Source organism: Salmo trutta, unplaced genomic scaffold, assembly GCF_901001165.1.
Source record: "Salmo trutta unplaced genomic scaffold, fSalTru1.1, whole genome shotgun sequence".
NCBI lineage: Eukaryota > Metazoa > Chordata > Actinopteri > Salmoniformes > Salmonidae > Salmo > Salmo trutta.
Window position 1 is genome coordinate 3,948,283 of NW_021822941.1, and position 17,082 is coordinate 3,965,364.

A 17,082-nucleotide genomic window follows, 5' to 3' on the forward strand; every position below is an offset into this window, starting at 1 on the left:
TATTGTAGTGGGGTTGATGTGATGTCCTATTGTAGTGGGGTTGATGTGGTGTCCTATTGTAGTGGGGTTGATGTGGTGTCCTATTGTAGTGGGGTTGATGTGATGTTCTATTGTAGTGGGGTTGATGGGTAGATGTGGTGTCCTATTGTAGTGGGGTTGATGTGGTGTCCTATTGTAGTGGGGTTGATATGGTGTCCTATTGTGGTGGGGTTGATGTGATGTCCTATTGTAGTGGGGTTGATGTGGTGTCCTATTGTAGTGGGGTTGATGGGTAGATGTGATGTCCTATTGTAGTGGGGTTGATGTGGTGTCCTATTGTAGTGGGGTTGATGGGTAGATGTGATGTCCTATTGTAGTGGGGTTGATGTGATGTTCTATTGTAGTGGGGTTGATGTGGTGTCCTATTGTAGTGGGGTTGATATGGTGTCCTATTGTAGTGGGGTTGATGTGATGTCCTATTGTAGTGGGGTTGATGTGGTGTCCTATTGTAGTGGGGTTGATGGGTAGATGTGATGTCCTATTGTAGTGGGGTTGATTCGGTGTCCTATTGTAGTGGGGTTGATGAGTAGATGTGGTGTCCTATTGTAGTGGGGTTGATGTGATGTTCTATTGTAGTGGTGTTGATGTGATGTCCTATTGTAGTGGGGTAGATGTGGTGTCCTATTGTAGTGATGTTGATGTGGTGTCCTATTGTAGTGGGGTTGATGGGATGTCCTATAGTAGTGGGGTTGATGGGTAGATGTGATGTCCTATTGTAGTGGGGTTGATGTGATGTCCTATTGTAGTGGTGTAGATGTGATGTCCTATTGTAGTGGGGTTGATGTGATGTCCTATTGTAGTGGGGTTGATGTGATGTCCTATTGTAGTGGGGTTGATGTGATGTCCTATTGTAGTGGGGTAGATGTGATGTCCTATTGTAGTGGGGTTGATGTGATGTCCTATTGTAGTGGGGTTGATGTGATGTCCTATTGTAGTGGGGTTGATGTGGTGTCCTATTGTAGTGGGGTTGATGTGATGTCCTATTGTAGTGGGGTTGATGTGATGTCCTATTGTAGTGGGGTTGATGGGTAGATGTGATGTCCTATTGTAGTGGGGTTGATGTGGTGTCCTATTGTAGTGGGGTTGATGGGTAGATGTGATGTCCTATTGTAGTGGGGTTGATGTGATGTTCTATTGTAGTGGGGTTGATGTGGTGTCCTATTGTAGTGGGGTTCTTATGGTGTCCTATTGTAGTGGGGTTGATGTGATGTCCTATTGTAGTGGGGTTGATGTGGTGTCCTATTGTAGTGGGGTTGATGTGATGTCCTATTGTAGTGGGGTTGATGTGGTGTCCTATTGTAGTGGGGTTGATATGGTGTCCTATTGTAGTGGGGTTGATGTGATGTCCTATTGTAGTGGGGTTGATGTGGTGTCCTATTGTAGTGGGGTTGATGGGTAGATGTGATGTCCTATTGTAGTGGGGATGATTCGGTGTCCTATTGTATTGGGGTTGATGATTAGATGTGGTGTCCTTTTGTATTGGGGTTGATGTGATGTTCTATTGTAGTGGTGTTGATGTGATGTTCTATTGTAGTGGGGTTGATGTGGTGTCCTATTGTAGTGGGTTTGATGTGATGTCCTATTGTAGTGGGGTAGATGTGATGTCCTATTGTAGTGGGGTTGATGTGGTGTCCTATTGTAGTGGGGTTGATGTCGTGTCCTATTGTAGTAGGGTTGATGTGGTGTCCTATTGTAGTAGGGTTGATGTGGTGTCCTATTGTAGTGGGGTTGATGGGGAGATGTGATGTCCTATTGTAGTGGGGTTGATTCGGTATCCTATTGTAGTGGGGTTGATGTGGTGTCCTATTGTAGTGGGGTTGATGTGGTATCCTATTGTAGTGGGGTTGATGTGGTGTCCTATTGTAGTGGGGTTGATGTGGTGTCCTATTGTAGTGGGGTTGATGTGATGTCCTATTGTAGTGGGGTTGATGGGATGTCCTATAGTAGTGGGGTTGATGGGTAGATGTGATGTCCTATTGTAGTGGGGATGATGTGATGTCCTATTGTAGTGGGGTTGATGTGATGTCCTATTGTAGTGGGGTTGATGTGGTGTCCTATTGTAGTGGGGTTGATGTGGTGTCCTATTGTAGTGGGGTTGATGTGATGTTCTATTGTTTGTGGGGTTGATGTGGTGTCCTATTGTAGTGGGGTTGATGGGTAGATGTGATGTCCTATTGTAGTGGGGTTGATGTGGTGTCCTATTGTAGTGGGGTTGATGGGTAGATGTGATGTCCTATTGTAGTGGGGTTGATGTGATGTTCTATTGTAGTGGGGTTGATGTGGTGTCCTATTGTAGTGGGGTTGATATGGTGTCCTATTGTAGTGGGGTTGATGTGATGTCCTATTGTAGTGGGGTTGATGTGGTGTCCTATTGTAGTGGGGTTGATGGGTAGATGTGATGTCCTATTGTAGTGGGGTTGATTCAGTGTCCTATTGTAGTGGGGTTGATGAGTAGATGTGGTGTCCTATTGTAGTGGGGTTGATGTGATGTTCTATTGTAGTGGTGTTGATGTGATGTCCTATTGTAGTGGGGTAGATGTGATGTCCTATTGCAGTGGGGTAGATGTGGTGTCCTATTGTAGTGGGGTTGATGTGGTGTCCTATAGTAGTGGGGTTGATGGGATGTCCTATAGTAGTGGGGTTGATGGGTAGATGTGATGTCCTATTGTAGTGGGGTTGATGTGATGTCCTATTGTAGTGGGGTAGATGTGATGTCCTATTGTAGTGGGGTTGATGTGATGTCCTATTGTAGTGGGGTTGATGTGATGTCCTATTGTAGTGGGGTTGATGTGATGTCCTATTGTAGTGGGGTAGATGTGATGTCCTATTGTAGTGGGGTTGATGTGGTGTCCTATTGTAGTGGGGTTGATGTGGTGTCCTATTGTAGTAGGGTTGATGTGGTGTCCTTTTGTAGTAGGGTTGATGAGTAGATGTGATGTCCTGTTGTAGTGGGGTTGATGTGATGTTCTATTGTAGTGAGGTTGATGGGTAGATGATGTGTCCTATTGTAGTAGGGTTGATGTGGTGTCCTATTGTAGTGGGGTTGATGTGATGTCCTATTTTAGTGGGGTTGATTCGGTGTCCTATTGTAGTAGGGTTGATAAGTAGATGTGATGTCCTATTGTAGTGGGGTTGATGTGATGTTCTATTGTAGTGGTGTTGATGGGTAGATGTGGTGTCCTATTGTAGTGGGGTTGATGTGTTGTCCTATTGTAGTGGGGTTGATGTGGTGTCCTATTGTAGTGGGGTTGATGTGGTGTGCTATTGTAGTGGGGTTGATGTGATGTCCTATTGTAGTGGGGTTGATGTGGTGTCCTATTGTAGTGGGGTTGATGTGATGTCCTATTGTAGTGGGGTTGGTGGGTTGATGTGATGTCCTATTATAGTGGGGTTGATGTGGTGTCCTATTGTAGTGGGGTTGATGTGGTGTCCTATTGTAGTGGGGTCGATGTGATGTCCTATTGTAGTGGGGTTGATGTGATGTCCTATTGTAGTGGGGTTGATGTGATGTCCTATAGTAGTGGGGTTGATGTGGTTTCCTATTGTAGTGGGGTTGATGTGGTGTCCTATTGTATTGGGGTTGATGTGATGTCCTATTGTAGTGGGGTTGATGGGTAGATGTGATGTCCTATTGTAGTGGGGTTGATGTGATGTTCTATTGTAGTGGGGTTGATGGGTAGATGTGGTGTCCTATTGTAGTGGGGTTGATGTGATGTCCTATTGTAGTGGGGTTGATGTGATGTCCTATTATAGTGGGGTTGCTGTATCATACCTAACAGCTGCTCTACCATACCTAACAGCTGCTCTAGCATACCTAACAGCTGAATCACTGCTCTACCATACCTAACAGCTGCTCTACCACACCTAACAGCTGCTCTACCATACCTAACAGCTGCTCTATCATACCTTACAGCTGCTCTACCATACCTAACAGCTGCTCTACCATACCTAAAATCTACTCTACCATACCTAACAGCTGCTCTATCATACCTAACAGCTGCTCTATCATACCTAACAGCTGCTCTACCATACCTAACAGCAGAATCAGTACTCTACCATACCTAACAGCTGCTCTACCACACCTAACATCTGCTCTATCATACCAAACAGCTGAATCACTGCTCTACCATACCTAAAATCTACTCTACCATACCTAACAGCTACTCTACCATACCTAACAGCTGCTCTACCATACCTAACAGCTGCTCTACCATACCTAACAGCTGCTCTACCATACCTAACAGCTGCTCTACCATACCTAACAGCTGCTCTACTATGCCCAACTGCTGCTCTACCATACCTAACAGCTGCTCTACCATTCCTAACAGCTGCTCTAACATACCTAACAGCTGCTCTACCATACCTAACAGCTGCTCTACTATGCCCAACTGCTGCTCTACCATACCTAACAGGTGCTCTACCTCACCTAACAGCTGCTCTACCGAACATAACAGCTGCTCTACCATACCTAACAGCTGCTCTACCATACCTAACAGCTGCTCTACTATACCTAACAGGTGCTCTACCTCACCTAACAGCTGCTCTACCATTCCTAACAGCTGCTCTAACATACCTAAGAGCTGCTCTACCATACCTAACAGCTGCTCTACTATGCCCAACTGCTGCTCTACCACACCTAACAGCTGCTCTACCATACCTAACAGCTGCTCAACCATACCTAACAACTGAATCACTGCTCTACCATACCTAACAGCTGCTCTACCATACCTAACAGCTGCTCTACCATACCTAACAGCTGCTCTACTATACCTAACAGCTACACTACCATACCTAACAACTGCTCTAACATACCTAACAGCTGCTCTACCATACCTAACAGCTGCTCTACTATGCCCAACTGCTGCTCTACCATACCTAACAGGTGCTCTACCTCACCTAACAGCTGCTCTACCGAACATAACAGCTGCTCTACCATACCTAACAGCTGCTCTACCATACCTAACAGCTGCTCTACTATACCTAACAGGTGCTCTACCTCACCTAACAGCTGCTCTACCATTCCTAACAGCTGCTCTAACATACCTAAGAGCTGCTCTACCATACCTAACAGCTGCTCTACTATGCCCAACTGCTGCTCTACCACACCTAACAGCTGCTCTACCATACCTAACAGCTGCTCAACCATACCTAACAACTGAATCACTGCTCTACCATACCTAACAGCTGCTCTACCATACCTAACAGCTGCTCTACCATACCTAACAGCTGCTCTACTATACCTAACAGCTACACTACCATACCTAACAACTGCTCTAACATACCTAACAGCTGCTCTACCAAACATAACAGCTGCTCTACCATACCATATGGAGGGGCCAGTTGGATAACTCCCTCGGGCAGATAACGTCGGTAGTCCAGTTGTGAATGCCCGATGGGGCTCCGCATCGGCAGTAAAACGGGTCCGGATAGGTGATTGTAGCCCAGGAGTGGCTGATGGAACTCTTCAGCTGGCTAGCTCCGGAATGATTGATGTTAGCTCCGGGACCGACGTTAGCCAATAGTCAGTCGGGTAGCAGCTAGCTAGCTGCAAGATCCAAGTGTAAATGTCCAGAGCCTGCGGTAGAAATCCGGGGATATGGAAAGAAAAACAGGTCCAGTATGCTCTGGTCTGAGTTGCGCTGTACAAAACTGCCGATAGCTTTTCGAGCTAAGGGATAGCTGATGACTGCCAACCGTGGCTAGCTGAACTCCAACATTAGCCAGTGAACTGGCCAGCCTCTGGCTAACCTCTGGCTAGCTTCTGTTGTGGATTTCAGATTTGAGGTAAATAATATATATATTTTTTTATTGTTGCAGGAGAGTGTTTTGAGGTTGAGTTTTTAGAAAAAAAATATAAAAAGATATGCGAAGAAAAGATGTAAATATATATATACACGGGACACGACAAGAGGAAGACAAAGGACGTCTGACTGCTATGCCATCTTGGAATGTATATATGCTGCTCTACCATACCTAACAGCTGCTCTACCATACCTAACAGCAGAATCAATACTCTACCATACCTAACAGCTGCTCTACCATACCTAACAGCTGAATCATTGCTCTACCATACCTAACAGCAGAATCACTACTCTACCATACCTAACAGCTACTCCACCATACCTAACAGATTTTTTACCATACCTAACAGCTGAAACACTGCTCTACCATACCTAACAGCTGCTCTACCATACCTAACAACTGCTCTACCATACCTAACAGCTGCTCTACCATACCTAACAACTGCTCTACCATACCTAACAGCTGCTCTACCATACCTAACAGCTGCTCTACCATACCTAACAGCTGCTCTACCATACCTAACAGCTGCTCTACCATACCTAACAGCTGAATCACTGCTCTACCAGCAGAGCATAGTATTATCAACTAATTTACAGTAAACATCTTGTAACGCCCTGGCCATAGAGAGGGGTTTTTTGTTCTTTATTTTGGTTAGGCCAGGGTGTTACATTGGGTGGGCATTCTATGTTCGTTTTCTAGGTTTTTTGTATTTCTTTGTTTTGGGCCATGTGTGGCTCCCAATCAGGCACAGCTGAAGTTCGTTGTTGCTGATTGGGAGTCACACATAAGGAGCATGTTTTTCCTTTGGGTTTTGTGGGTAATTGTTTCTGTTGAGTGTTTTGAACCAGACAGGACTGTTTGGCTGTCAGTTTTCTCGTTTTGTTTTGTGTAGTGTTCTTAATTAAATTAAAATCATGATGAACACTAACTCCGCTGCGCCTTGGTCTACTCTCTCTCCCGACAGCCGTTACACATCACTACTTCAGGGGATGTCTATAGATAGATATAGAATAAAAATAAGTATTGAATGATCTTGAGTCCACAACATACATGAGAATAAATATGTTGTTAATCTTTCATTTTCACTTACAGAAAGATTCATAGTGATTGACAGATTGCTTGGTTGATTTATTTATTTATTGATCGATCAATCGATTTAATTCATTTTATAATCAAAAGGAGAAGGGTGCTCCAGCCACACACAACATTGCAATCAATAAAAACAAATATAGAGGATTAACACACGTTGGCTGAAGGCTTATTTCCATTGTGGTTCACTGATTATCATCTCACACTGGGAAGAGCAGGAAGCCACTGAAGGTGTTTCTCTTGTGACTGTCATCATAGATTGTGGTTCCACCCAGTTGAACGTCAACTACATCTCCCTGCTCTAGCAGCAGAGAGGCAGCATTAGCTACATGGTGCTGGGACTTTGCAATGTATTCCCAAAGACCTGCCTTCAGGGTTACATTGCCATTTGTGCGGAGGTTGCAATGTATGCCGCTGTTCCTTTCTACGATTCCGAACAAGGCGATTCTGAAGTAGTACACTCCCCTCACTGGGGCTGTGAAGTGACCTGGGAAAGAGATGAAACATGTGAGTCTGTCTCCATACATAGTTCAGTTGAAGACTCTCCATAGATAGTTCAGTTGAACACTCTCTATAGATAATTCAGTTGAACACTCTCTATAGATAATTCAGTTGAACACTCTCTATAGATAATTCAGCTGAAGACTCTCTATAGATAATTCAGTTGAACACTCTCTATAGATAATTCAGTTGAACACTCTCTATAGATAATTCAGCTGAAGACTCTCTACAGATAATTCAGTTGAACACTCTCTAAAGATAAATTAGTTGAAGACTCTCTATAGATAATTCAGCTGAACACTCTCCATAGATAATTCAGTGAAAGACTCTCCACAGATCAGTTCAAGAGTAAGAAACTGTAGCAAAGCATACATTGTAACTCACCATTAGTTGGGTTGTAGTGATTGCCGATGTTTGTCAGGATGTCCTTGTAGACCAGGGTAGTGGATGTGGGTCCATAGTAACCACCATAGTAACCCCCAACTCCCAAAGTAACAGAGAATGCTACATTCCGTTCTAAGAGGAAACAAACAAAAACACACACTGGTCAGAAACCAACAAGACAACTTACATCTAGACGTTCCGCTAGCGGAACACCTGCTCCATTATCCAATGGTGGGCGGGGCGCGAAATACAAACTCCTCAAAAATCCAAAAACTTCAATTTTTCAAACATATGACTATTTTACACCATTTTAAAGACAAGACTCTCCTTTACCTCTACTCTGTCCTCAGCTCCTCCTCTACCTGTTCTCTGTCCTCAGCTCCTCCTCTACCTGTTCTCTGTCCTCAGCTCCTCCTCTACCTGTTCTCTGTCCTCAGCTCCTCCACTACCTCTACCTGTTCTCTGTCCTCAGCTCCTCCTCTACCTCTACCTTTTCTCTCTCTCTTCTCTTCTACCTGTTCTCTCTCTCTTCTCCTCTACGTTTCCCCTCTCTTCTCCTCTACCTCTGTTCTCTCTCTTCTTCTCCTCTATCTGTGTTCTCTCTCTTCTTCTCCTCTATCTGTGTTCTCTCTTCTTCTCCTCTATCTGTATTCTCTAACTTCTCTAAAATTCAACGTTAAACATAAAAATAAAATAAATCATAAAATAGTTTAACAACCCTGTTTGTCAGCTTTCAAATGATTTCAAAGTCCTCCATGATTGTTTTTCAGTGATGAAGACATGGCAGTCTCATGGTAGGGTGGGGTATGCAACATGGGTCAACTTGGAACACCTCTATGACCTGAATGTTTCGGCCGTCAGGTTCAACATGTCCCTTTCTGACCACTTCCACCATGGGCAAACATGGAATGTTTGTTCAAATCAAAGGGGGTGCAATCAGAAAGTGATTGAAATCATACGGAACGACCAATAAATAAATACATAATATTGGTTCAAATATATTACCCAAATCACAGATTCACCAAAGTTTCTTGTTTTACCTTGAATCTCAGCCTTCAGTAGCTTCACCTGGTTCTCTGCAGTTCTCAGGCTGAACTGCATCTCTGGAATAAGAACCACAACAACTCTTATTGACCATTTACACCTGGTAATAATATGGGTCTTGTGCTATCTGATTCCTATCAACGGAAGTTAGCTCTCAACACTGTTGCCCTAAAACAATCCTAGCATGAATGTTATTAGTTATTGTTCAGCTCAAAGACACATTTTAAAGCTTCCGACTAGCGTCCTTGAGCTCTGGTCAGATCTGCAAGATATCATGGATAAGGCAGGGAAAAGCAAATCAAAGAAATAACACAAGGAGTATTGTATATTGTGCCCCAATGTTTACATAGTATATACTGTTTACATAGTAAATAATGTTTACATTGCATAGAATGTTTACATAGTGTATAATGTTTGCATAGTATATAATGTTTACATAGTATAGACAGTTTACATAGCATAGAATGTTTACATAGTATATAATGTTTACATAGCATAGCATGTTTACATAGCATAGAATGTGTACATAACATAGAATGTTTACATAGTATAGCATGTTTACATAGCATATAAAGTTTACATAGTATAGAATGTTTACATAGTATAGAATGTTTACATACCATAGGATGTTTACATAGCATAGGATGTTTACATAGTATATAATGTTTACATAGCATTGAATGTTTACATAGCATCGAATGTTAGCATAGAATGTTTACATAGTGTATAATGTTTACATAGTGTACAATGTTTGCATAGTATATAATGTTTACATAGTATAGACAGTTTACATAGCATAGAATGTTTACATAGCATAGAATGTTTACATAGCATAGAATGTTTACATAGTGCAGAATGTTTACATAGTGCAGAATGTTTACATAGTATAGAATGCTTACGAAGCAAGGATGTTAACGAAGCATATAATGTTTACATAGTATATAATGTTTACATAGCATATAATGTTTACATAGTATAGAATTTGTACATAGCATGTTATTTCTAAAGCCCAGTTTTTTTTTAACATGAAATCCAGATTTAAATAATATTGTGCTGCCTCAATCATGGTCCTCCATTCAATTTCAGTCCACGTTCACTTTACAAAGATAAAGAAAGACAATATTTCAACCAAATGTCTTTGTTGGAGTGTATGATGTGTTATGTGAGAAATTTGATTCAGTTTTGTCTTAAAACGTCATAATACTTAATACTGCATCCAGAAACAAGGACCACATCTGAAGGAGCAGAATTGAGCACAACAGAGGATCATTTTGATTTGGATTAAATGTTTATGAAAAACAGATCACAATCTGATGGTATAAATTACTCAAGTAAAAATCTTTATAGTACTACTTAAGTCGTTTTTGTGGATATATTCTATGGGCTACGTGGGACGCTAGCGTCAGGCAGTGAAATATCAGGGCGGCAAATTCAAAACAACAAAATCTCATAATTAAAATTTCTCAAACATACAACTATTTTACACCATTTTAAAGATACACTTGTCCTTAATCCAACCACATTGTCCGATATCAAAAAGGCTTTATGGCGAAAGCATAAAGTTAGATTATGTTAGGACAGAGCGTCAACAAGAAAAACCGCACAGCCATTTTCCAAGCAGGAGAGGCGTCACAAAAAACAGAAATACAGCTAAAATTAACCTCTCTAGGGTAGGGGGCAGTATTTGCACGGCCGGATAAAAAAACGTACCCGATTTAATCTGGTTATTACTACTGCCCAGAAACTAGAATATGCATATAATTGTTTGATTTGGATAGAAAACACCCTAAAGTTTCTAAAACTGTTTGAATGGTGTCTGTGAGTATAACAGAACTCATACGGCAGGCAAAAACCTGAGAAGATTCTTTACAGGAAGTGCCCTCTCTGACCATTTCTTGGCCTTCTACACTCTCTTTATTGAAAACTGAGGATCTCTGCTGTAACGTGACACTTCCTACGGCTCCCATAGGCTCTCAGAAGGCGGCAGAACGTTGAATGATGACTTTGCAGGCCATGGCTGAAAAACAGTAGCGCATTTGGATAGTGGTCGATCAGAGAACAATGAGACGAGTCCATTTTAGATTTTTAGATTTTTAGTCTTTGAACAAAAACAGGGTTTCCTGTCGGAATATTATCGCTTTTTTACGAGAAAAATAGCATAAAAATTGATTTTAAACAGCGGTTGACATGCTTCGAAGTACGGTAATAGAATATTTAGAATTTTTTGGTCACGAAACGCGCCGGGCGCGTCATCCTTCGTCACCCTTCGGATAGTGTCTTGAACGCACGAACAAAACAGAGGATATTTGAACATAACTCTGAACCAAAATTGTTGTGCTCATTCACCGGAGGTTTTGGAGGCAAAATATTTTCTGAACATCACGCGCCAATGTAAAATGGGGTTTTTGGATATAAATATGAACTTTATCGAACAAAACATACATGTATTGTGTAACGTGATGTTCTAGGAGTGTCATCTGATGAAGATCGTCAAAGGTTAGTGCTTAACCTCTCTAGGGTATGTGGGACGAAATCGTCCCACCTACTCAACAGCCAGTGGAATCCCGTGGCGCGTTATTCAAATACCTTAGAAATGCTATTACTTCAATTTCTCAAACATATGACTATTTTACACCATTTTAAAGACAAGACTCTCGTTAATCTAACCACACTGTCCGATTTCAAAAACGCTTTACAACGAAAGCAAAACATTAGATTATGTCAGCAGAGTACCCAGCCAGAAATAATCAGACACCCATTTTTCAAGCTAGCATATAATGTCACAAAAATCAAAACCACAGCTAAATGCAGCACTAACCTTTGATGATCTTCATCAGATGACAATCCTAGGACATTATGTTACACAATACATGCATGTTTTGTTCAATCAAGTTCATATTTATATAAAAAAACAGCTTTTTTACATTAGCATGTGACGTTCAGAACTAGCATACACCCCTCAAACTTCCAGTGAATTTACTAAATTACTCACGACAAACGTTCACAAAGAACATAGCAATTATTTTAAGAATTATAGATACAGAACTCCTTTATGCAATCGCTATGTCCGATTTTAAAATAGCTTTTCGGCAAAAGCACATTTTGCAATATTCTGAGTAGATAGCCCGGCCATCATGGCTAGCTATTTTGACACCCACCAAGTTTGGCCCTCACCAGAGAGGGCACTTCCTGTAAGGAATCTTCTCAGGTTTTTGCCTGCCATATGAGTTCTGTTATACTCACAGACTCCATTCAAACAGTTTTAGAAACTTTAGGGTGTTTTCTATCCAAATCAAACAATTATATGCATATTCTAGTTTCTGGGAAGTAGTAATAACCAGATTAAATCGGGTACAATTTTTATCCGGCCGTGCAAATACTGCCCCCTACCTTAGAGAGGTTAACATCTCCTGAATGCAATCGCATTGACAGATTTAAAAATAACTTTACTGGAAGAGCACACTTTGCAATAATCTGAGTACTGTGCTCAGAAAAAAACAGCAGACAATTATAGACACCGGCCATCTTGGAGTAATCTAAACACATAAATAGTATAAGACATATTCACTTACCTTTAATAATCTTCATCAGAAGGCACTTCCAGGAATCCCAGGTACTCAACAAATGTTGTTTTGTTCGATAAAATCCATAATTTATGTGCAAATAGCTTATTGTTGTTCGCGCGTTCAGTTCAGCTACTCCAAATGTGCGCGCGGAAAATGTTACGACGAAAAGTAAAAGATAGGTCCACAATAAATGCCAGGTCCACAATAGGTCCTCAAAATCCCAGGTCCACAATAAATGTTGTCTTGTTCGATAAAGTTCATAATTTATGTTCAAATAACTCCATGTTGTTTGCACGTTCAGCAGGCTACTCAAAATGTACGGCGCACGAGGGAAACTTTACGACGAAAAGTTTAAAAAAGTACTATTTACGTTCGTTCAAACATGTCAAACGTTGTATAGCATCAATCTTTAGGGCCATTTTAAGTTCAAACTTCAATAATATTTCAACCGGACGTTTGCAATGTCTTGAAAAAGGTTTTGGAACGTTAGGTCCCATCTAACGTGAACGCGCCCTCTGAACTCAAGGGATTTTCTGGTTACCTGCTTACCAGCGTTCTCCTTCGGTCTGTGTTCACCGCAAAAGGCTCAAACAACTTTCTAAGACTGTTGACATCTAGTGGAAGCCTTAGGAAGTACTATTTGAGTCCTAACTCACTGTGTGTCATAAAGGCAAGGACTTGAGAAAACTACAGGAACCAGATTTTAATTTCCTAGATGGATTTCTCTCAGATTTTTGCCTGCCATATGAGTTATGTTATACTCACAGACATCATTCAAACAGTTTTGGAAACTTTAGAATGTTTTCTATCCAACTCTACTAATAATATGCATATTCTAGTTGATGGGCCAGAGTAGTAACCTGTTTAAAATGAGTACGTTTTTCATCCGGCCGTGACAATACTGTTCCCTAGCCCAGACAGGTTAATGCAGCCACTGTGACAGATTTCAAAAAAGCTTCACGGGGAAAGCACACTTTGCAATAATCTGAGTACAGTGCTCAGAAAATCAAACCAGCAATACAGATACCCGCCATTTTGGAGTCATCTAAAATCATAAATAGCATTATAAATATTCACGTACCTTTGATGATCTTCATCAGAATGCACTCTCAGGCTTCCCAGGTCCACAATAAATGTTGTTTTGTTCGATAAAGTCCATAATTTATGTCCAAATACCTCCTTGTTGTTTACGCGTTCAGTAAGCTACTCCAAATGTAGGAAGCGCGACAAAAATTTCACAACGAAAAGTCAAAAAAAGTTATATTTACGTTCGTAGAAACATGTCAAACGTTGTATAGCATCAATCTTTAGGGCCTTTTAACTTCTTGGGGCTATGTGGGACGTTAGCGTGCCACCCGTGGCGCACCCTATCAACAGCAGGTGCATTTCAAGAGCGGCAATTTTGAAACCAAATAAATGTCAAAATTCAAATTTCTCAAACATACAACTAACTTACAGCCTTTGAAAGATAAACATCTTCTTAATCTAACCACGTTTACCGATTTCCAAAAGGTTTTACGGGGAAAGCATAAAGTTAGGTTATGTTAGGAGAGTACATTGACAATAGCTGTGTGTAGTGTATTGTCGATTCAAAGACAGGCGTCACCAAAACCATAAAATCAGCTAAAATTATGCACTAACCTTTTACAATCTCCATCAGATGACACTCCTAGGACATTATGTTAGACAATGCATGCATTTTTAGTTCTATCAAGTTCATATTTATATCTAAAAACAGCGTTTTACTATGGCGTTGATGTTCAGGAAATCGTTTCTCTCCAATACCGGCAGTCAAGTCATGACAACAAAATAATTAATTAATATTAGAAAACATTGGTAAAATATTATATTGTCATTCAAAGAATTATAGATTTACATCTCTTGAACGCAATGGACTTGCCAGATTTAAAATTAACCTTACTGGGGAATCACACTTTGCAATAATCTGAGCACTGCGCCAGAAAAATACGCATTGCGATACAGACTAACCGCCATGTTGGAGAGATCTAAAATCGAAAATACTATGTAAATAATCCATTACCTTTGATTCTCTTCATCAGATGTCACTTCCAAAGAATCCCAGGTCCATAACGAATGTAGTTTTGTTCAAAAAAGCTCATCATTTATGTCCAAAAACCTCCGTGTTGTAGCACATGATCTAAGCCAGCCGGACTTCACTTCACTTCAAGAACGGAAAAAATATATTTTCGTTCGTTCAAACATGTCAAACGTTGTATCGCATAAATCATTAGGGCCTTTTTTAACCAGAACATGAATAAAATTCAAGGCGGACCATTGGGTTCTCTTTTAAAACGTTTCGGAATGAGAGTACCCACCATCAAATCGCGCGCCAGGTATCTAATGGGCCATCGCCGTTCCAACGCTCTTCTTCAGTCAGATCTCACTGTAGAAGACTCAAAACACTTTGTAAAGGCTGGGGACATCTTGTGGAAGCAATAGGAAGTGCCAAAACATTCCTCACCCCCTTTGTTTTTCAATGGTATAGGCTTAAAGTCAATTCAACACATCAGGTATCCACTTCCTGTCAGAATCTGTCTCAGGGTTTTGCCTGCCAAATGAGTTCTGTTATACTCACAGACACCATTCAAACAGTTTTTGAAACTTTAGGGTGTTTTCTATCCATATATAATAAGTATATGCATATTGTAGTTACTGGGTAGGATTAGTAACCAGATTAAATCGGGTAAATTTTTTTATCCAGCCGTGAAAATACTGCCCCCTATACCCTAACAGGTTAAACATAAAACTTCAATAATATTCCAACCGGACGATTCCAATGTCTTGAAAAATGTTATTGAACACAGCTACCTCATCACTTGAATGCGCACCACTGAAGTCATGTCATTTTCTGAGTCACCAACTTCCCGGCCTTCTTGTTCACTCTCTGTTCACTGCAAAAGCCTGGAACAAGGTTCTAAAGACTGTTGACATCTAGTGGAAGCCTTAGGAAGTGCAAAATGAACCCTAAGTCACTGTGTGTTAGATAGGCAATGACTTGAAAAGACTACAAGTATCAGATTTCCTACTTCCTGGTTGGATTTTTCTCAGGTTTTTGCCTGCCATATGAGTTCTGTTATACTCACAGACATCATTCAAACAGTTTTAGAAACTTCAGAGTGTTTTCTATCCAAATACTAATAATATGCAAATATTTGACTCAGGGCCCGAGTATTAGGCAGTTTACTCTGGGCACGCTTTTCATCCGAAAATGAAAATACTGCCCCCTATACCTTAAAAAGATATGTGTACTTTACTTTACTATTTCTATTTTTGTTACATTATGACAGGAAAATGGTCCAATTCACACACTTATCAAGAGAACATCCCTGGTGATTCCTACTGCCTCTGATCTGGCCGACTCACTAAACACAAATGCATAGTTTGTAAATTATATCTGAGTGTTGGAGTGTGGCCCTGTGTATCCGTCAATGAAAAAAAAAACATAAAATTGTGTCGTCTGATTAGCTTAATGTACGGAAGTTGAAATGATTTATACTTTTGATACTTAAGTATATTTCAAACCAAATACTTTTAGACTTTTACGTAGTATTTTACTGCGTGACTTTCCCTTTTACTTGAGTAACTTTCTATTAAGGTATCTTTACTTTTACTCAAGTATGAGAGTTGGGTACTTTTTCTGCCACTGGTTTTAACAGTGTGTCTCCTATTTGGCTCCAGTGTCCACATTGTGTCTGTATGTTCCTTTGCTGTGCTATATTCAATGTGCTGTGTTGAGTGTGATACCTTACCTAGATCTCTCTTACCATCAGAATGCATTGACATCTTACCAATGTAAACTATCTTAGTACAATGGCAGATTGTTTTGCTTATTTTAACATAAAAAGGCTTGAAAGAAGTCAGAATATTGTAAAACAAGACAAATCATCTTGATTGTCTGGGAAAGAAAAATGAACACAAAACAAGTAAATACATTTTCTGGGAAAGTGAGACCGACTCAAAACAAGAACATGTAACTTCATTATCTCAATACACTACAAAACATCTAGGTAAGATTGACATTTTTTTTGCATTGTGGCAACTCTAATTACCTGAATTCTGTGTCTTCATATCCTCCAGTTGACTTTGAGTGACAGCCAGTTCCACACTCTGTTCCACCACCATGTCTCTCAGCACTCTCAGCTCAGCCCAGAGGTCCGGCTCAGAGTCTGTCCGTCCATCTGTCTTTCCATCTGCTGGTGTTGTGACCACCTCGTTTTCCGTCTTGAACTCTACAGCTTTGGTGACCTCTACCCCTTGACCTTTGGTGACCCCTACCCCAGACAGACAGAGGAGCAACAGCAGAGGAACAACAGAGACAGACTTCTGCATCTTCATATCACAATCACAGCTTGATAATGGAACTGGAGGTCTGAATATTGCTTACCCTTATATACACACTGATTCAGAATTCACCCATCCCCTTAGTCATGTTGCAACACTAAACTAGTCAAGCCTCACTCCTCCTCCTCACTCCTCCTCCTCCTCGGTTGCTTCCCACTTAATGAATTTCATCAGGATCTTTGGGTTAAAAAAACTCCTGTTCACTTCTCAATCACTGAGATGACACACATGATCAAAACCAGTTCAGACCAAGGAGTGTTCCAGAATAAGGGGAGGGGTCTGAGGAGGAGGAATA

At 40.9% G+C, this 17,082-nt stretch overlaps 1 protein-coding gene across 1 annotated transcript; it reads right to left on the reverse strand.

Moving 5' to 3' along the window:
- Window positions 1-6,956: 6,956 nt before the first annotated feature.
- LOC115187397 (complement C1q-like protein 2) lies at window positions 6,957-16,821 on the reverse strand. Its single transcript, XM_029746484.1, has 4 exons — window positions 16,496-16,821; window positions 8,856-8,918; window positions 7,816-7,947; window positions 6,957-7,417 (listed from the first exon to the last, which is right to left on the reverse strand). The coding sequence occupies exons 1-4, from the start codon at window positions 16,779-16,781 to the stop codon at window positions 7,131-7,133; spliced, it is 768 nt and encodes a 255-aa protein (XP_029602344.1). The 5' UTR covers window positions 16,782-16,821; the 3' UTR covers window positions 6,957-7,130.
- Between the last annotated feature and the right edge of the window lie 261 nt (window positions 16,822-17,082).

Bases quoted from the DNA above. Each gene is read 5' to 3' on its own strand.
- LOC115187397 (XM_029746484.1), bottom strand. From the start codon at position 16,781: ATGAAGATGCAGAAGTCTGTCTCTGTTGTTCCTCTGCTGTTGCTCCTC. The intron at 8,919-16,495 runs GTAATTAGAGTT...TTCTTATTCCAG, and splicing joins TATGAAGACACAGAATTCAG to AGATGCAGTTCAGCCTGAGA. The intron at 7,948-8,855 runs GTAAAACAAGAA...GTTTCCTCTTAG, and splicing joins ACTGAAGGCTGAGATTCAAG to AACGGAATGTAGCATTCTCT.